At 43.2% G+C, this 20637-nt stretch overlaps 2 protein-coding genes across 2 annotated transcripts in view; both read left to right on the top strand.

Moving 5' to 3' along the window:
• The first annotated feature begins 5087 nt into the window (after positions 1–5087).
• On the top strand, positions 5088–6227 carry cytl1 (cytokine like 1). Its single transcript, XM_084178041.1, has 4 exons — positions 5088–5216; positions 5313–5357; positions 5548–5694; positions 6144–6227. Exons 1-4 carry the CDS (start codon positions 5163–5165, stop codon positions 6210–6212), a joined length of 315 nt encoding a protein of 104 aa, XP_084034167.1. The 5' UTR covers positions 5088–5162; the 3' UTR covers positions 6213–6227.
• An 815-nt stretch (positions 6228–7042) lies between these two features.
• LOC311142845 (serine/threonine-protein kinase 10-like) overlaps positions 7043–20637 on the top strand; it is a 64484-nt gene continuing 50889 nt past the window's right edge. The window contains exon 1 of the mRNA XM_084178541.1: positions 7043–7605. Within this exon, the coding sequence (XP_084034667.1) occupies positions 7447–7605 (159 nt within the window). The 5' untranslated portion in view covers positions 7043–7446. The remainder of the gene's footprint in view (positions 7606–20637) is intronic.

Below are 20637 nucleotides of genomic sequence, written 5' to 3'. Positions count from 1 at the left end.
TGGGCATTTCTGACCATATATGTGTCATTCTAACGATAATTTCGTTTTAAATGGAACATAGTGAAAATTACTTGGTATGCACAGCACAAAGCCTGCCTTCTTCTAGGCTACTGCAATATCATCCCATGTATGATTCAGTCTACCGTGGGCATTCAGAAAAAAAAGACTGAACTCACTCTATTATAACGGGATGTAGGCTAAATGCAAACTTAATATTTGCATTTGAGTGGTAGCCTAGTGGTAGGCTTTAAACAAACTAACATTTGTGATTTTGTAGTCCAATATGAATGTCATATCTGGTATCCTTGATAAGGTCACCCTAGTCAATTTCAAAAACATATTCAAAACTACTTCCAGTGAACGTCGCTGAAGTAACCTAGACAATGAAACCGCATTGCCGACTTTAAGCCGTGGAGATGGAGGACATTCCGCTTAGTATCCAGTGATAAAATAGAAAGCATGCGCTGAATAGAGGCATTCAAGCAGTCACCATCACAACCTACCTTCAAATCCCGCGGGCCTTTGAGAGAAATAACATGTCCAGATAAAATATAAAAGGTAGAGCCTATTTGAAAAGCAGAGAACAGCTCACGGCATCACTTGCTTGAGGACGACGCATGCGGATACTTGCCACGACCCACGAACAGGACTGTCTGAAACGATCAGGGAAAGATGCGCAGATTGATTGCCCCCCCAAAAAAGTGCAATGAAAGTTGTCTTATTTTCTAAACTGTTCGCGCAAAATTATTGTTGTCGCTGTGGATACAACTGTATCATGAAGCAGAAACAGAAAACTATTACATGTTGCACGAGATCAGCAGACGGCAGAATAACGCAGACATCAGTCCAGACTTCACTCACCAGTATCTCGACTGGACTATAGGCTACTTGGCGCTATGCTGTTTAGAACTCCCTCCTCGCGCATCTCGCAACGTGAATGTAGCCAAGCCTACTCACCCTCGCCTTGTCATTTCTATGAGCCAATTTATTCGTAGGTGAATAGTGTTTATGTTAAGCAATTACATTTTCACATGACAATCCTCTACAAGGGAACCCAAAATGTGGAAATTGTATTAAAACACATTTTGGGGTGAACACCTTAAAATTAATTAATTAATTAATTAATGATGTAATAAACCATTAATTAATTGGATATGAGCAGTCAACCCATTTAGCATACCATACCCAAATCGAGCGCACCCATGCCTTTGCAATGTTATAATCAAATCATCAAAGATAACCTTCATAGTCCTCAAACCTTATGAGGTTACACTCATAGCCTATTTGATTGCATGTTCCTCATAAATGGATTACATGCGCTTGAAATGATCATGAAATATAATATTTTAATTTTCACCATATTCACATCTTAAGTTTGAAGCCTAAGCAATGCATTCAATTATGGCAGAGAAAGGACCCCACTGGGCACAGACTTCAACGTCTATTTCACGTTGGTTCAACATAATTTCATTGAAATGTTGTGGAAACAACTTTGATTTAAACAGTGTGTGCCTAGTGGGAATGGACAACTTTGGGACAGATAGAGTTCTTCCTGTGTAACACTTTGGTGCGGTGTCCAATATCTGTCAGGCCGTGAGTTGAGGTGGCATTAACTAATGGCTCCATAAAGTGCAACCATTAGGAATAGCATGGCGCTGCCACTTCGTAATTGTGTGGTCCCTTCCAAGGTCATGGGATTGACTGAGTGAGGGACTTGCTTACAGTGAGTGCACACTCTATTTCTACTAGTGGAAAATGCCGAAATGATTTCTGTCCAAACTGTCCATCTTCATGAGACCAGGGCCCCTACCTACAAAGCGTATCAGAGTAGGAATGCTGATCTAGGATCCGTTTTGGCTTGTAGATCATAACGAATAAGATTATATGGACAGGAGGGACCTGATCCTAGATCAGCACTCCTACTCTGAGATGCTGTGTGGATTTGGGCTCAGGGTTCGCCCCTCCTCGCTCAGGGGGCAACTTGTCATGGCTAGAAGGGGTGCAGCTTTTGTCAAATTATCATCAAAAGTTGAAATCGTATTTTATTTTAGCTAACACTAACACTAACCCTTTTCCTAACCTTAACCCAATTATCCTAATCTGTTACGTTAATTCTCCTAACCTCCTGCGTGAATTCTCCGAACCTGCTATGAAAAGTCAAATCTGACGTTAAATTGACAAATGCTGGATCACTTCTAGCCACTGGCACTCCTCAAAATCAGACCAGCTCACCATTAAACAGTTGGCACATCAGAAATAATATTTTCATTAGATTAATAATGATGCCCCGGTCATGCCACATCTGCTGTTTATTTGTATTCACTGTGCTGTTTATTGGTATTCACCTGTGGGCACTGTTACAAAACTGTAAGTAGTCTTTATTTTTTTTATTTTTTTTATACAGTATCATAAGTCTTGGTTTTTCATTTCATAGAAAATAGAGGGATAGAAGGAAGGAGTCCTCCCTTGCAAAGCTGATACCCATTTTGTTTGGTGTGATCCTTAAACGAGCCTCTCTAGCTACAGAGTATTCCCTGGAAGTGGAGTCAAACGCAGAGGCAGTGTGTGAAATTAGCCCCACCTAGTGGATAGCTCTCTCAAAAAGAGAATTAAATTAACTCATGACAACTAGCTGTCCAATAGTCCCTTCTCGTATATGGACAGCTATGTTCATTTTTGCATACCATGCTCAATGCTTTTACAATAATAACATTAGCATAATGGTATATAGCTATAAACCTAGATAGGCCTGCACTTGCTCCCACACAATGAGTTAGAGACTGTTGTTCTAGGAAACTGTCCTTTCCTTTGTATAACATTGCTCAATATGCAAATAAAATATGACTAGGGGCCATCCATTGTTCTTCTCAGAATTCCTGCATCAACATACTGACATGTTTAACTCACCTGTACGTTAATATTTATTTAGTATGGATGTCATCCAAAAGATCCAGCTTGTAATAGCTGGATAATCTCCCAAAAAAAATCATCCTAAAGGAATGTCATTTTGGAAAAACATACTTAATTTGGTGTCAGATTTGTCCAACATTTTATTTTGTTTGGGGTGATACCTGATAGGCTCCAATCAAGGTGCATGAATTGAGGAAACTGAAGTGAAGAGGAAATGTAGCCAAAGTAAAACCATCGTGTGCGTTTCGGCCCACCATCAGGGTATAAAATTATAATGGTTATACAAAAGAAAGAGTAGGTGATTGGTAAATATTATTGTGACCTTAATCCAACACCTAGCGACCGCATCAAGGGGTTCAGACCTCTTGGCATAACGGGTAACGTGTTGGCTTGACAGTCGCTGGACCCGGGTTTGAATCCCGGTCGGGGCTACCCCCTGAATTCGCTAGACAGGTGTCAAAAGTGGGAGAGTGCCCGTAAGGCCATTGGAGAGGCGTGTACATGTGAGGCACTTGGTATAGAGAAGCGTGGGGTCATGTAGTGATCTTTTATTTTTTTGTTATTTTATTTTCTTCTTTTTAATATTTTTTTTGGGGGGGTAGATCAGCTTTAATATTGCAGATAGATTGTAACTTCCATCAATGTAATTGTCTGCATCACTTCCAATCCCCCATATGTTTTTTTCCCTCTTTTTTTTTCTTCTCGCATATATACATATATATATATATATTTATATACACATACATACACATATATATACACATACATATATATATACATACATACATATCCTTTAAAAATATATATATTTCCCTTTATTACTTTCCAACCCCACCATCCCCTCCCTAATTGGAGTAAACTAGTGAACAACAATGCTTAGGCCTCTACTTCATGCTTATACATACTATATACATTTTATGGACACAGTCACTAATTATATTTTGTTTGTTTTTACTCCTGAACTTCCTCCGATCATTTTCATGATGTCCATCTGGTATGCTTCTATATGCCATATCTTTCTAACTGTGCTCTTTCACAAAAGCTCACAATATATAACCCACATACTCATTATGGACACAGCATGTCCTACACTAGTTATCTTGCTGTTATTAGTTGTTGTTATTAGTCCCATCCTTCAGCTCCATTCAACACCTCCCATCTATCTCTTAACACCATCCATATTGGATTTCTATTTGCCATATATTTTTCAACTGTACTGTGATGTTTTACAAAAGTTCTGAACCTTTCTATTCTCATTGTTTCTACAGTTTGTGAATTGAAAATAAACATCTTTGCTAAAAGTATTATTATATTATTGATCGATTGACTATGACTTTTCAGATCACCCAGTAGTGCTATCTGCAGGGTCAGCTCCATGCAAATATTGCAATCCTTCAGCCATTCCTGGACCTGTCCAGAAACAAGCTACAAATGGACAGTACCAAAACAAATGATCTAATGATTCTGTCTCTTCACAGCCAAATCTGCAGAGCTGGGAAGATTGTATCCCCCATACAAATAACATTCTATTGGTAGCAAGAATTGTATATAATAATTTAAATTGAAAAATTCTAAGTCATGTAGTGACCTTAACTCAACACCTAACAACGTCATCAAGGCTTTGGACCACTTGGCATGATGGTTAAGGTGTTGGCTTGACAGTCGCTGGACCTGGGGTTCAAGTCCCAGTCAGGGATACCATCCACCTCATTTTTCACCATTCCCATTCTGTTCTGGAATTACTGTGTTTACTTTAGTATAATGGTCACCGTCCCCCTCAACATCACCACAGAATTACACATACAGCAAACAATAAGTACACATTTTTCCTTTCCCCTAAGCAGGCATGTTACTCCAAAAGCCAGGAGGTGGAACCACATAACATTAACAAAGACTTTGGTGAGTAATGATTCAAGCAACTTTATTGTTCAATTTTGTGTGTGTGTGTGTGTGTGTGTGTAATCTCCCCCCTTCAACACAGAAATTAGAACAGAGAAACAAACAAGAATCACAACAACAACAACAACAACAACAACAACAAAGGAACCAAAAACATTCCAGTGTGTAATTGTCTTAAGATAGTAACATATCATTAGAGGATTCCTACCTGGTTATATAAAGGTCCTCCTTGTGTGTTTCACTGTGAACTATCAGCTATGGCCATTGTAGGACACACACTACTAGCACTCTCACTGGTAGCACTGGTCCTATGCTACCCTAACCCACCAACATGCTACACCAAGGTGTTGAGTATGGCTCGAGACCTCACCCATCAGGCAGCGATGATCAAGATGGAACCTGAAACTGTAAGTCACTTATCATAGAGGGAGTGAGCACTGATTGCAGTGGAGTATGACACGTTGCACTTTTGCCAATGCCTAACTTCAATCTGTGTTTTCCAGAGGCATTGCATGGCACACATCCCACATCTCTACCTAGATGTACATGTAAGTATGGCTATGGCATTGTGGAAAGTATTGTTGCAGTTTTCACTGTGTACTTTTGAAATCAGTATTGTGTCTGTTTAATTAAATACATTTCCCTGAAGTTGAGATTGCCAAAAAAAGATTACTGATTTCTACACATTATGATCGTTGCTCTGCAACATAAGAACAGAAATGATATTCATCTTGACAGAACACTTGCATCATGCCGAAGATGAGGCAGTACATCTTTCTGGTGGATGGCTTGCGTGAGCGGCGCTGTGCTTACACCAGGAAAGTGCGGGTGGTGGGTCTCGCGGTCAGGCAACTGCACATGATCATGTCCCAGAGGTGTCACGGGGTAAGAGAACGACGACTAGCATCCACAGACAGACTAGCCCTTGATCCAGGCTCCCTGTCAATCAGACTTGATGAAACAGAATGGGGAAACAGAAGAGAACCACAACAAAGCTCAGTACTAACACATAAAGATAGTACTATTATGGGTCAAAATAGTGAATTTTATGATGCAAATGATTGAAAGTACATTCTGTTCTCTGGGATTTTTTGCCTTTCTACTATATTTGGTCAAGGAAATGCACAAAGTTGAATGACCTTTCAGAAAATCAGCACTCTCATATCTTCTGAAATGACAGAATAGTTGTATGCTCTTTGTTATGTAACTGTCCTCATGTTGCGACATAGTCCTGGCACTGAGCTTTTGTATTTACCAAATGTCCCTCATGTTGAAGACTTTACTGGTTCCTTTTAGGGCAGTGGAACTCACAGGCCTCATATCTCTGTGTTTAGGAGCTGGTGTTCACCACTGATGACTGTGCAGCCTTGGACCGCCCACCGATGAGCTGGAGCCTAACATGATAATGTCACTGTTTGATGGGAGGGAGGGAGGAAGGGAAAGAGGGAGAGAAAGAGGGAGAGAGAGGGAGATAATTGGATATTACTGTGTACAATGCAAAACCCTGCAATGGGGAATTCCGATAGATTGAATGACATTGTACGTTTTCTGTGACAAATGACAAAATAGTGCCTTAGCCTACAAATAAAAGTAAATTGACGACATGTTCATGTTACATTAATGTCCTTGACTGCTTGCTATCTATGGGTTTGAGTTGAAGCCTAAATGTTGTGCTTTTTTGTTTCTTCTTGGGCTGCAATTATTTTAATAAGACGTCCTACTATGATACACTATATGATCCGTCATCCATCGTTACAGATGTGATTTTACTTCCCAAAACGTAACTTTCTGGACTGCAGAACTTTTTTTCTTCATCATTCATCTGAGAAATATAAAATAGCCTTGTGAATTATAGCGTAAAAACGACCAAAGGGACCACATAATGGCAAGTCCCAGAAGACAGCAGCAGAAACACTCCATAAACATACAGTTTGTGCTGCTGATGCACCAGTACTATGATTAAATGCCACCTAGTGGCGCTTGTGGGCTGTAGAGTGCACCAAAATATCGAATTGGCTGCGTTTAGACAGGCAAACCAATAAAATCAGCTATGAAAAAGATCTGATGTGAAAAGATCTGATGTGATTGGTCAAAAGACCAATTAGTGGAAAAAAATAGCAGAATTGGGCTGCCTGTGTAAACTGTGTCCTATCTTTGATTACCTGTCAGTGGCCACATGAAATGGGTGACAACTGAAAAACTACACGCCCATCTATCTAAGATGAGAAGGGAAGTTCGTTCAACTACATATATCGTGCGTAAACATAAAGGATCTGCACATAGTAAAACGACATTTCCATTACGGCCGCGGGAGCGAAAGGGTGGGGCTTCTGTCTTTTTACAGCGAAGCAACAATTTATCCCCGGTAACTCTGCTGTAGCAGGTGGTCGCGGTGTGGCAGTGGACAAGCCATGTGAATGAAAATGGAAATATGAAGTTGTTTTATGACAACGCGTGGACTGATATGAACTGACGCTTATTGTCTTATGTGAAAATTTTTGGGTGCGTGCTTCTAGAGATCAGGTAGTTTTTCTCCGAATACTTTTTTAGTTCAACACGATTGAGTGAGACTCAAAATAATTGCAGTCTTCAGAAAGTTGGCTTTGAATTTGTTTTATTACATTTTGCGGTGAAACCATGGCTTTTGCTAAATTCAGCAAAATCCTTCGCTTGTCTTCTTTTGACATAAAAAAGAAGGCAAAACAATATGAACATGTTCATCGAGACATCAATCCCAATGACCAATGGGAAATTATCGGAGAATTGGGTGATGGAGCGTTTGGAAAAGTTTACAAGGTAAGCATTATGGGTTTGTTTCAATAGGCTATATGTTTAGAGGATAATATAATTTTGTATGACTTCAAAGAGATGATCATAGGCAAGTTGTTGCGCACTGAGTATAGGCGCCACTCCATTTGCGTTTAATCTGCTAGCCCATAGGGAGCACAGGGGCAATCATCAGATTTAAAGTTTTTTTTATTTTTTATATATATAAATAATTCAAATATTTTGTTTCTCTGTAATATTACTAGCCACCTAGCAATTTTATGAAGTTGGCAAGCCCAGATAGGTTCCCAACTTCCTAACTAGCTACCAAGAAGCCATTTCAGGCAATCAAGTTAGAGTAGCAAAATTCTCAAATTTATGGTCAGGCCTAGGTCCCCATCGGTCCACCCCCCAGCCATCCTCACAGACTTTGTGCCCCCTCAGATTTTTGGGGTGTATGACTCCCATGATAGGTCCTCTGCTTATTTGTCAAGCCTATAAATAATTTGTAGGCACCACACTGTCATATGAAACAGATGTGCTGCGCTGGCAATTAAGGCATTTTACTTATTTGGGCTGGCAATCTGTCAAAACCGGTTCAGTCATGTATACATCTCAAACAACATTTATGCAATTTCAGAGACATTCACCTGCCTTTGAAATGCATACTGTACCTGCAACATTCTGTACCCTATTTCTGAATGACATTTAAAATGACTTTATTCTGATCTTTCTGTAGCCATACCCAACCCATTTGTGAAGTGTTTAGTTAATCTGAGTAAGCAAATGAGCATGATCGTAGAAAAAAGTTGAGTTAAAGGCTGAATAAGTCATGTTGATTGAGTCAGTCCACAGCGTATCATAAATACCCATGCTTGTGACATCAGATGTATGACTGCTGACCTTTGGACCAGATGACTTGGACCAGACGTTTCCATGTCAGCAAATTAAATTATTTGGTTGTTTAGGTTTTATGCCTACAGTATGCAGTATTGAATTGGCCCGTCACCAAATGATGCATTCTGACCTGTTTACTTACAGGTCTTACTAGTTCCTGTAAACTAGGTGATCTGTTAGTTTCCTGTTGGTGTACACTCTCCTCTTTCAGATATGAAAAACACCAGCTGTGAAGACAGTGCTACAAGTAGCTTACTCTGTTTTCTGATGTGAATAAGTGTTATGTGGGTTTTCGGTATCATCATGAGTAAGAGATGGTTACTTACCACACCCTGAACCTTTGGATTGACAGTAGGCAGAAGGAGAAATGTCTTGAATACATGAACATTTGGTTAAGTGCTGAGGGACGCGCCGTAGGGAGTTGCTGGATTTGCACAGTTCAATGCACATTTAACCTCTGGCACCGCTCATCACTGTGACTTCATAATCATTTTGACGCTAGACTACAACTAGAATGATAATCTTCTAATGTTTTTTTTGTGCTGATTGTTTTCACCACTTATTGTGACATTTGAAAGAGATTACTTTCTTTTGAAGGGCAGCACACTCTGATCTAATGAGTTCCCTCTGCCCATAAAAACATTGTCCTCTCGGGGCAGCTTTTAGAAATAAAGTCAAAAACGGTTTGATGTCTGCTGTGCCCATGTGAATGTACCCTACGATGTAACCACAATGATGAGAGATGTTCTTCTTCTTTGTTTTAGTTTTATTATCTCTCTGTCATACTGTGTCCAACCGTGAAGGATCTGGCCTAGCCATCTTGTCTCAAGAGGATCACAATGGAAATAAGTGCTTTTATTGTGTATTATCCTCATGATTTTACTCATGTCATGTATGGTTTTTTTATGTGTGCTTCTTTTTTTAAATGGTCGAATTAATAAACTAAACAAACAAAATGTCCCAATACAGACAGATCAACTCCTGTTATCCTAACTGGGCTCCATTTGGATCCCCACTATTAGCCTTCCCTGTTTGCGTCGTCCAAACTCAACTGTAGTTTTGGGTTAGGATCGCTATTTAATCTGGATCTTTTAGCCCCCACTTTGCGACATGGCAGGAGAAGTATTTGCTCGTGCCCAGTGTAGTACAGTGAGTGCCTTTTGACTTTGGGGGCCAGTGGAAGAAGTGAGGCTGGGCCAGGGCACAGTGCACCCACTCATACCTTCTGAACCGGCATGTGAGTGAACACCATGTGGCATTTCACTGATGACACTGAGAGGAAAAATAACATGGAGCCACCCTGATATAAATAAAATATGCCTTCAGTTAACGCCCACACCAAAATATACCTCCTGAAGTAGCAGGTATACCTTGACAGTGGCTATTGAATAAGCAGTTGTCCGTCTGGAAAATACTGAATTTTTCCTTACCCTTCAGGACTGAGAATAAAATTGAGTAAACTACAAGGAATCTTTTGGAATTTCAACACTTACAATGGAAACGTGACAGTCTCTACATCCTTCCTCCCTGGCTACATGTGATCTCCAGGCCCATACAGTTTGGCTGTCCTGGAGTGCATGCGGAGGAGTCAGGGTCAGGAGGGAAGCTGTGGGCCGGGAGAGTGATGGAAGCACTTCCTGTATGCCCATCAGGCTACTGACTAATCACTCTGTGGGAAGAGAAGGGGTTTCGGGGCTCCGTCCACAGTGAGTAGACTTAGGCTCTTTCGCAACGAATCCTAGATTCCTCAATGATTCCTCAATGATTCCTAGATTCCTCACATCCTCTCTTCTCACCTCCTTCTCAAAACCTATTGGAGAAGAAGATCTGAGGGGCCGCTGGCCTCATGATCTGTGTTGGCTGTACACATCGGGGTAAACAACAGGACTTTGTTGACATGCTCTCAGGTTTTCCGTGTCCTGGGGTTATCACGGTATCATGCTCAGGTTAATGGCCCCATTGGCCTGTCAATGTCACTGTCACCAGATGGTAAGGAGGACATCGTAGTCACTGTCACGCATCAGTAGTTAATTTAAAGCTGCTCTGGGAACAGTATCCAGGTGTCTGTATCTATCTGTACGGCCGCTGCCAAACCCTTAAGCACAAGTGCCGAAAGGTTCCCTTTACTTATTAATGGGACATGTGCCGCTGCTGCTGCTTGGTACTATACTGTAAGTTGCGTTAGTTAGCCTAGCATTACCCGAGGGATGCTTCCCAAATGGCACCTTACTCCCTATGTAGTGCACTGCTTTTGACCACAAAGTGCTAGTGCACTATATAGAGAATAGGGTGTTGTGGTGATAGCACATCAGCGCTCCAGGGCTGGTAATCTGTGGGGCCCAGTTGTGGCCGGCCTGGCTGATAAAGGTTCTCCTAGGTGGGTGTGGACAACATGCTCCTTTGTGACGCTCTCTCACTCACCAAGCTCTCATGTAGAGGCCCGTCCCCCATGACTTCTCAGCCCCCTGTCGGTATGTCTGTGGCAGGTTGCCTTGGTGACTGTCTGAGATGGAGTGTGGGCGAGGGAGGAGTGTTTTGTGAGAACATCATGAGTTACAGTTGAAGTCGGAAGTTTACATACACCTTAGCCAAATACATTTAAACTCAGTTTTTCACAATTCCTGACATTTAATACAAGTAAAAATGTCCTGTCTTAGGTCAGTTAGGATCACCACTTTATTTTAAGAATGTGAAATGTCAGAATAATAGTAGAGAGAATGATTTCTTTCAGATTTATTTATTTCATCACATTCCCAGTGGGTCAGAAGTTCACATACACTCTATTAGTATTTGGTAGCATTACCTTTAAATTGTTTAACTTGGGTCAAACGTTTCGGGTAGCTTCCCACAATAAGTTGGGTGAATTTTGGCCCATTACTCCTGACAGTGCTGGTGTAACTGAGTCAGGTTTGTAGGCCTCCTTGCTCGCACACGCCTTTTCAGTTCTGCCCACACATTTTCTATAGGAAATTTTCTATTGAGGTCAGGGCTTTGTGATGGCCACTCTAATACCTTGACTTTGTTGTCCTTAAGCCATTTTGCCACAACTGTGGAAGTATGCTTGGGGTCATTGTCCATTTGGAAGACCCATTTGCGACCAAGCTTTAACTTCCTGACTGATGTCTTGAGATGTTGCTTCAATATATCCACATAATTTTCCTTCCTCATGATGCCATCTATTTTGTGAAGTGCACCAGTCCCTCCTGCAGCAAAGCACCCCCACAGCATGATGCTGCCACCCCCGTGCTTCACAGTTGGGATGGTGTTCTTCGGCTTGCAAGTCACCCCCTTTTTCCTCCAAACATAACAATGGTCATTATGGCCAAACAGTTCTATTTTTGTTTCATCAGACCAGAGGACATTTCTCCAAAAAGTACAATCTTTATCCCCATGTGCAGTTGCAAACCGTAGTCTGGCTTTTCTATGGCGGTTTTGGAGCAGTGGCTTCTTCCTTGGTGAGCGGCCTTTCAGGTTATGTCGATATAGGACTAGTTTTACTGTGGATATAGATACTTTTGTACCTGTTTCCTCCAGCATCGTCACAAGGTCCTTTGCTGTTGTTCTGGGACTGATTTGCCTTTTCGCACCAAAGTATGTTCATCTCTAGGAGACGGAACGCGTCTCCTTCTTGAGCGGTATGACGGCTGCGTGGTCCCATGGTGTTTATACTTGCATACTATTATTTGTACAGATGAACGTGGTACCTTCAGGCGTTTGGAAATTGCTCCCAAGGCTGTACCAGACTTGTGGAAGTCTACAATTATTTTTCTGAGGTCTTGGCTGATTTCTTTTGATTTTCCCATGTCAAGCAAAGAGGCACTGAGTTTGAAGGTAGGCCTTGAAATACATCCACAGGTACACCTCCAATTGACTCAAATGATGTCAATTAGCCTATCAGAAGCTTCTAAAGCCATGACATCATTTTCTGGAATTTTCCAAGCTGTTTAAAGGCAAAGTCAACTTAGTGTATGTTAACTTCTGACCCACTGGAATTGTGATTAAGTGAAATAATCTGTCTGTAAACAATTGTTGGAAACCTTACTTGTGTCATGCACAAAGTAGATGTCCAAACGACTTGCCAAAACTATAGTTTGTTAACAAGAAATGTGTGGAGTGGTTGAAAAAACGAGTTTTAATGACTCCAACCTAAGTGTATGTAAACTTCCAACTTCAACTGTAACTAGTCATAACTGATTTACTGGCTTCTGAAATATATTGACGCTAGCCTATATCAGAGGCAAAGTACAATACATGATGTAACAGCACTGCTAAAGTAATCAAACAACACATGCCTTTTGTGCAGTCTATCAAAGCACCATGTTTCTCGTTTTTATCAAGTTAGGTGACACATTTATAAATAATAATCCTCCATCTGTATTGACTCGACAGCTCTATGTTCAAAACCTATCCTAAGAGACGTGCTGCAGCGAATTCTTCACTGTTTTGAGCCTGAACCCTTTCACAACACCAAACAGCGACACTACCACATCCTCACAAACAGCAGCACTGTTCCTCTTGGGGTTCAACGTTTGAACATCTCTGCGCTGTGTCCTACACCCATGTTGAACAACTGTAAATAAAGCTACAGTACAGTAAGAATTGAACCCTGTATAATCCTCAGCTTATGTAAAACGAGAAAGAGAACAGGCAGGTAGTTAGCACAACACTGTCAACTAAGGGATCACTAACAGGTTCAATGCCACTCCGACATTGCTCCTCCTAATATTTATATATTTCTTAATTCCATTGTTTCAGTTTTAGATTTGTGTGTGTTGTTGTGAATTGTTAGATACTACTGCACTGTTGGAACTAGGAAAACAAGCATTTCGCTACACCCGCAATAACATCTGCTAAATATGTGTGTGTGAGCAATAAAATGTGATTTGAATTGACTTTTCTGAGGTTCCTATCCTCAAGGGATTATTATATATATTTTTACAAATACCTAACGCAACAATACTGTAATGTTAGTAAGAGGAGATGTATCTTTCCAATTGTTTTCCATGGATATAAAGCGCTCCGCACATCATTGTCTTGGAAACATGGCGGAGAAAGGCCAGCGACAGCAGCGGAGTCCTGTATGGCAATACTTTGAGACGTTACTTGAGAAGGTGGTGAAATGCAAACTTTGCAAGGTGGAATTGAGGTACAGTAATGATAGTACAGGTGCAATGCTTAACCATATGAAAGGGACGCACCGTGAGACCCAAATCATTGCTGGCAGCAGCGCAGTCCCCCAACAACAGACATTAGACAGCTTCACACAAAAGAAGTGCGATAAGTGACAGAGTGAGAAAATCACAGCGCTGATTACAGAAATGATTGCAGTTGATATGCAGCCATTGTCAATGGTAGAGGATGTTGGCTTCAATTCCCTGATGGCATATCTAGAACCAGACTACAACATGCCATGTTGAAAAACCGTGATGGCCCGGAAATTGTACAATGATTCCTCTGCAAGTACATAGCGCGAGCTCTCAAAAACCCCATACTTTTTTTTTTACAAGTCGATACTTTGAGTCAAAGTATCTATACAATATCGTCCAAAATAATATTGCGATAAAGCAACGGTATTGATTTATTTTCTATATATTGCAGTACACTGTGGGTCCTGGTCAAAAGTAGTGCACTATAAAGGGAATAGGGTGCCATTTGGGATGCATCATCTATGCTCAGCAGCAACATAACAGTAGCAATTAACACTAATGGATGTGTATGGATGTGGGTACACATACCCACGAGCCACTGCGGCCCCTCATTTTTTTTCTTTTTTTTTTGCGCCCACCCACATTAAAGTTGCCAATCCCTGCATTAGCTGGACTTGATATGCTTCTCATACGAGAATCAAACGCACATGCCTGGTGTTCCCAGGACCCAAAGCTGCCTGAGACGTCTTTTTCATTTGTCATAATGAGATGTCTTTTTCATTTGTCATAATGAGACGTTTTTTTCATTTGTCATAATGAGAAGTCGATTTGAGTCATCTTCAGAGGGATTTACTAGGCTGCCCAATGTTAACAAGAATTGTAGACATGACATTCCTGTTAAGAGAAATGTTCAGGGTTGTACATCTTAACGCCAGGGCAAAGGTTAAGCACACACATTCTCTAGAGATGGGCTGGGGATGGGATTAGTGTCACCGCTTCATGGGTACTGTACGCTGCTGTCATCCCGGAAGTGATTGGCCCAAGGAGGCTGTGCCAGCAGCAGCAGAGAGCAGAGACACACCACCCACTGAGCCCAGTGTGTCTGCTCCTCTCCTCTCACAGCCAGGTGTAGTAATCCTCCCAGTGAACCGTCACTCCACTGGATCTCAGGCTGTGTGTGTGTGCTCACCACCACGTATCCCAGAGACAGGAGAGAATAAGCTGATCCCTCGTTTTACTGCTTTAACCTCTTTGCCCCTTTGTGGAGCACGGGTGTTTATTTTTGCAGGGAGAGGACGAGCGACTTCTCCCATGAAGGGATGCAGACAGACAGACAGGCAGGCAGGCAGACGGGTGGTCACAGGCAGGCGGTCACAGACAGGCAGGCAGACAGGCGGTCACAGACAGGTGGTCGCAGACAGGCAGGCAGACAGGCGGTCGCAGGCAGGCAGGCAGGCAGGCAGACAGGCGGTCGCAAGCAGGCAGGCAGGCAGACAGGCGGTCGCAGGCAGGCAGACAGGCGGTCGCAGGCAGGCAGGCAGGCAGACAGGCGGTCGCAGGCAGGCAGACAGGCGGTGGCAGGCAGGCAGGCAGGCAGACAGGCGGTGGCAGACAGGCGGTGGCAGGCAGGCAGGCAGACAGGCGGTCGCAGGCAGGCAGGCAGGCAGACAGGCGGTCGCAGGCAGGCAGGCAGGCAGGCAGACAGGCGGTCGCAGGCAGACAGGCGGTCGCAGGCAGGCAGGCAGGCGGTCGCAGGCAGGCAGGCAGGCGGTCACAGACAGGCAGGCAGGCGGTCACAGACAGGCAGGCAGGCGGTCACAGACAGGTGGGCTATTGCAAAGGAGAGGGGCCTGCGACGGTTGGTCATCCCTGACATCCATGCAAATGTCGGGCAAAACAAACCACAGAACAGTAGTTTTGTTCCTCAGTGGGATGATTGGGTTAGAGCGAGCACTGCTTTGTTCTTCTCTGCTGTGATATTGGAGAGGAGGTGGTGTTGTGAGCCAGTTTTGCTTTCTGTTAGTATAATTAGGTTAGTGTGATTACAGAGCTCCATCCTCACCCAGCACCCCTCCCACTCCTCCTCCTCACTCCTCCTCCTCACCACTCCTCCTCACTCCTCCTCACCCTTCCTCCTCCTCCCTCCTTACTCCTCCTCACCCTTCCTCCTCACTCCTCCTCACCCTTCCTCCTCCTCACTCCTCCTCTTCTAGTGGAGAGACTGCAGACCCTTTTATGCCTTCCAGGAAGTCTGCGCTCCCTTGTGAGGCACAATGAGGCGTTTCAGTGTCATTTCCTCTGTGTACAGTACAGCCCCTTCCCTCCCCCACAGACAGACAGATTTACAGATGGGAAGATGCTCTGCTCTCTCTCTCTTTCCGTCTCTCCACCCCCCAACTTAACTGAAGCCCAGAATCACATTCCTGGGTCGTGTTCCCACTGAGCTGCAGAGCAGGGCGGGGGATTGGCCTTTTACAAGGCAGACTAGACACAAGCGGAAAAGAGGTAATGACTCCCAGTCAGGCATGAGCACTGCTGCACCTCTCTCCAAGCCTCAGAATGTGATAAAGAGAGAGTGAGAGAAAGGGATGGAGAGAGGGGTGCAAAGAGCGAGTTCGGGGTTAGTGAGCTTGGTTATGCAGACTCGTTAAGCGGGACTTATAATAATAATAATAATAATAATAATATGCCATTTAGCAGACGCTTTTATCCAAAGCGACTTACAGTCATGTGTGCATACATTTTTACGTATGGGTGGTCCCGTGGATCGAACCTACTACCCTGGCGTTACAAGCGCCATGCTCTACCAATTGAGCTACAGAGGACTTGTGACCTAACGTGGCCCCCTGTTGACTCGGAGATGGGGGTTTCCGTGGTGGGAGCAGAGCCGTTTCCTGGAGGTGGTGATGAAATGCAAATGCTCTGCGACGCATTGTCAGATACACTATCATGTCTCTCCAGTCACACGCAGTATGCAAAGGTTAGGTTTCCTAACCATGTGACCTCACCAGGAAAAACTCTGAGTCCTCATTTAAAAAAAGGCCCTGGAGTTATTCCATCTTTGGGAACCTTCAGGGTTGTAACTATGGTCGGCCAGTGTCTCCATGCGTATGCGTGGCTGCACTGTTTACCCAGATGTTTTCCCACAGCCCCCTCAGGCATTGGACCCCACCAGGCTGTTTAGTCTGCAGCCTCGCATCTCCAGATCATTGGGAGTAGCATGAGCTATCCTCATTCACTCACTCACTTGCTCAAAACTATCAGTTTAGATGAAGGGGAGGAGACAGGTTAAAGAAGGATTTTTAAGCCTTGATACAATTGAGACATGGATTGTGTATGTGTGCCATTCAGAGGGTGAATGGGCAAGACAAAAGATTTAAGTGCCTTTGAACGATGGTAGTAGGTGCAAGGCGCACCAGTTTGTGTCAAGAACTGCAACGCTGCTGTTTTTTTTCAACTGTTTCCCGTGTGTATCAAGAATGGTCCACCACCCATTCAAAAAATGCAGAACTAAGAACAGATATAGCCCCTGGTTCACCCCAGGCTTGACTGCCCTTGACCAGCACAAAAACATCCTGTGGCGTACTGCATTAGCATCAAACAGCCCCCGCGATATGCAACTTTTCAGGGAAGTCAGGAATAAATATACACAATCAGTTAGGAAAGAAAAGGCTAGCTTTTTCAAACAGAAATTTGCGTCCTGTAGCACTAACTCCAAAAAGTTTTGGGACACTGTAAAGTCCATGGAGAATAAGAGCACCTCCTCCCAGCTGCCCACTGCACTGAGGCTAGGAAACACTGTCACCACTGATAAATCTACGATAATCGAGAATTTCAATAAGCATTTTGCTACGGCTGGCCATGCTTTCCACCTGGCTACCCCTACCTCGGCCACCAGCTCTGCACCCTCCGCTGCAACTTGCCCATGCCCCCCCCGCTTCTCCTTCACCCAAATTCAGATAGCTGATGTTCTGAAAGAGCTGCAAATTCTGGACCCCTACAAATCAGCTGGGCTAGACAATCTGGACCATTTCTTGCTCAAATTAGCCGCCGAAATTGTAGCAACCACTGTTACTAACCTGTTCAACCTCTCTTTCGTATAATCTGAGATCCCCAGAGATTGGAAAGCTGCCGCGGACATCCCCCTCTTCAAAGGGGGTGACACTTTAGATCCAAACTGTTACAGACCTATATCCATCCTGCCCTGCCTTTCGAAAGTATTTGAAAGCCAAGTTAACAAAAGACAGTACTGTGCAGCCATCTTCATCGACCTGGCCAAGGCTTTCGACTCTGTCAATCACCGCATTCTTATTAGCCGACTAAATAGCCTTGGTTTTACAAATGACTGCCTCGCCTGGTTCAATAACTACTTCTCAGATAGAGTTCAATGTGTCAAATCGGAGGGCCTGTTGTCTGGACCTCTGGCAGTCTCTATGGGGGTGCCACAGGGTTCAATTCTCAGGCCGACTCTATTCTCTGTGTATATCAATGATGTCGCTCTTGCTGCTGGTGACTCTCAGATCCACCTCTACGCAGACGACACCATTTTGTATACATCTAGCCCTTCATTGGACACTGTGTTAACAGACCTCCAAACGAGCTTCAATGCCATACAACACTCCTTCCGTAGCCTCCAACTGCTCTTAAACGCTAGTAAAACTAAATGCATGCTCTTCAATCGAACGCTGCTTGCACCCGCCCGCCCGACTAGAATCACTACTCTTGGCGGGTCTGACTTAGAATATGTGGACAACTACAAATACCTAGGTGTCTGGTTAGACTGTAAACTCTCCTTCCAGATTCACACCAAAGTTAAATCTAGAATCGGCTTCCTATTTCGCAACAAAGCCTCCTTCACTCATGCTGCCAAACATGCCCTCGTAAAACTGACTATCCTACCGATCCTTGAGTTCGGCGACGTCATTTACAAAATAGCCTCCAACACTCTATTCAGCAAATTGGATGTAGTCTATCACAGTGCCATCTATTTTGTCACCAAAGCCCCATATACTACCCACCATTGTGACCTGTACGCTCTCGTTGGCTGGCCCTCACTACATATTCGTCGCCAATCCCACTGGCTCCAGGTCATCTATAAATCTCTGCTAGGCAAATCCCTGCCTTATCTTAGCTAATTGGTCACCATAGCAACAACCACCCGTAGTATGCGCTCCAGCAGGTATATCTCACTGGTCATCCCCAAAGCCAACACCTCCTTTGGCCGCCAATCCTTCCAGTTCTCTGCTGCTAATGACTGGAACGAACTGCAAAAAAAATTCAAAAATCAACCAGCTTCATGAGATAACAGGTGTGCCTTCTTAAAAGTTAATTTGTGGAATTTCTTTCCTTCTTAATGCGTTTGAGCCAATCAGTTGTGTTGGGACAAGGTATGGGGGGTATACAGAAGATAACCCTATTTGGTAAAAGACCAAGTCCATATTATGGCAAGAAAAGCTCAAATAAGCAAAGAGAAACGACAGTCCATCATTACTTTAAGACATGAAGGTCAGTCAATACGGGAAATGTCAGGAACTTTGAAAGTTTCTTCAAGTGTAGTGGCAAAAACCATCAAGCGCTATGATGAAACTAGCTCTCATGAGGACCGCCACAGCAATGGAAGACCCAGAGTTACATCTGCTGCAGAGGATAAGTTACCAGCTTCAGAAATTGCAGCCCAAATAAATGCTTCATAGAGTTCAAGTAACAGACACATCTCAACATCAACTGTTCAGAGGCGTGAATCAGGTCTTCATGGTAGAATTGCTGCAAAGAAACCACTACTAAAGGACACCAATAAGAAGAATAGACTTGCTTGGGCCAAGAAACACGAGCAATGGACATTAAACCGGGGGAAATTTGTCCTTTGGTCTGCAGTCCAAATTTGAGATTTTTGGTTCCAACCGCCATGGCTTTGTGAGACGCGGTATAGGTGAACGGATGATCTCCGCATGTGTGGTTCCCACCTTAAAGCATGGAGGAGGAGGTGTTATGGTGTGGGGGTGCTTTGCTGGTGACACTGTCTGTGATTTATTTAGAATTCAAGGCACACTTAACCAGCATGGCTACCACAGCATTCTGCAGTGATACGCCATCCCATCTGGTTTGGGCTTAGTGGGACTATCATTTGTTTTTCAACAGGACATTGACCCAACACACCTCCAGGCTGTGTAAGGGCTATTTTACCAAGAAGGAGAGTGATGGAGTGCTGCATCAGATGACCTGGCCTTCACAATCCTCCGAACTCAACCCAATTGAGATGGTTTGGGATGAGTCGGACGCAGAATGAAGGAAAAGCAGCCAACAAGTGCTCAGCATATGTGGTAACTCCTTCAAGACTGTTGGAAAAGCATTCCAGGTGAAGCTGGTTGAGAGAATGCCATGTGTGCAAAGCTGTCATCAAGGCACAGGGTGGCTATTTGAAGAATCTCAAATATAAAATACATATTGATTTGTTTAACACTTTTTTGGTTACTACATGATTCCATGTGTTATTTCCTAGTTTTGATGTCTTCACTATTATTCTACAATGTAGAAAATAGTAAAAATGAAGAAAAACCCTTGAATGAGTAGGTGTCTAAACTTTTGACTGGTACTGCAGATGGATATAGGCAGATAGACAGATACCTCTATATCTATCTCTGACTTTTGCCTGTTTTTCTCCCATTGTTAACTCAGGATGTCCTTCCTCTGTTTAGTTTTTTTCGCTCTCTTGTATCTTTTGTATTTTGTCTGACTTGTCCTTGATCAGTCTTTAGGCTCAGTCTGTGCTCTCTCTCTCTGCTCTCTCATTGACTCACTCACACAGTATTATGTAGTGACCACACACCTTTCCCAGAATACAACTTTTTAACCTAGATTTATTCATTCTCAGAACTATAACGATGACAAGTGGTCACCACTTACTCACCCTCCTGTTTTGATGCTTGTTTATCATGCAGTTGGGGACATGTACAAAATCTAGTACAATCTGTTATAGTGTTTCTAACTAATTTGTAGTGCCTTGTCAATGTGGATGGAT

Source organism: Coregonus lavaretus, assembly GCF_964263955.1.
Source record: "Coregonus lavaretus genome assembly, chromosome: 15".
In the NCBI taxonomy this organism is placed as follows: domain Eukaryota; kingdom Metazoa; phylum Chordata; class Actinopteri; order Salmoniformes; family Salmonidae; genus Coregonus; species Coregonus lavaretus.
The sequence above is the reverse complement of the archived record's forward strand: the minus strand, read 5'-3'. Positions and strand labels throughout refer to the sequence as shown.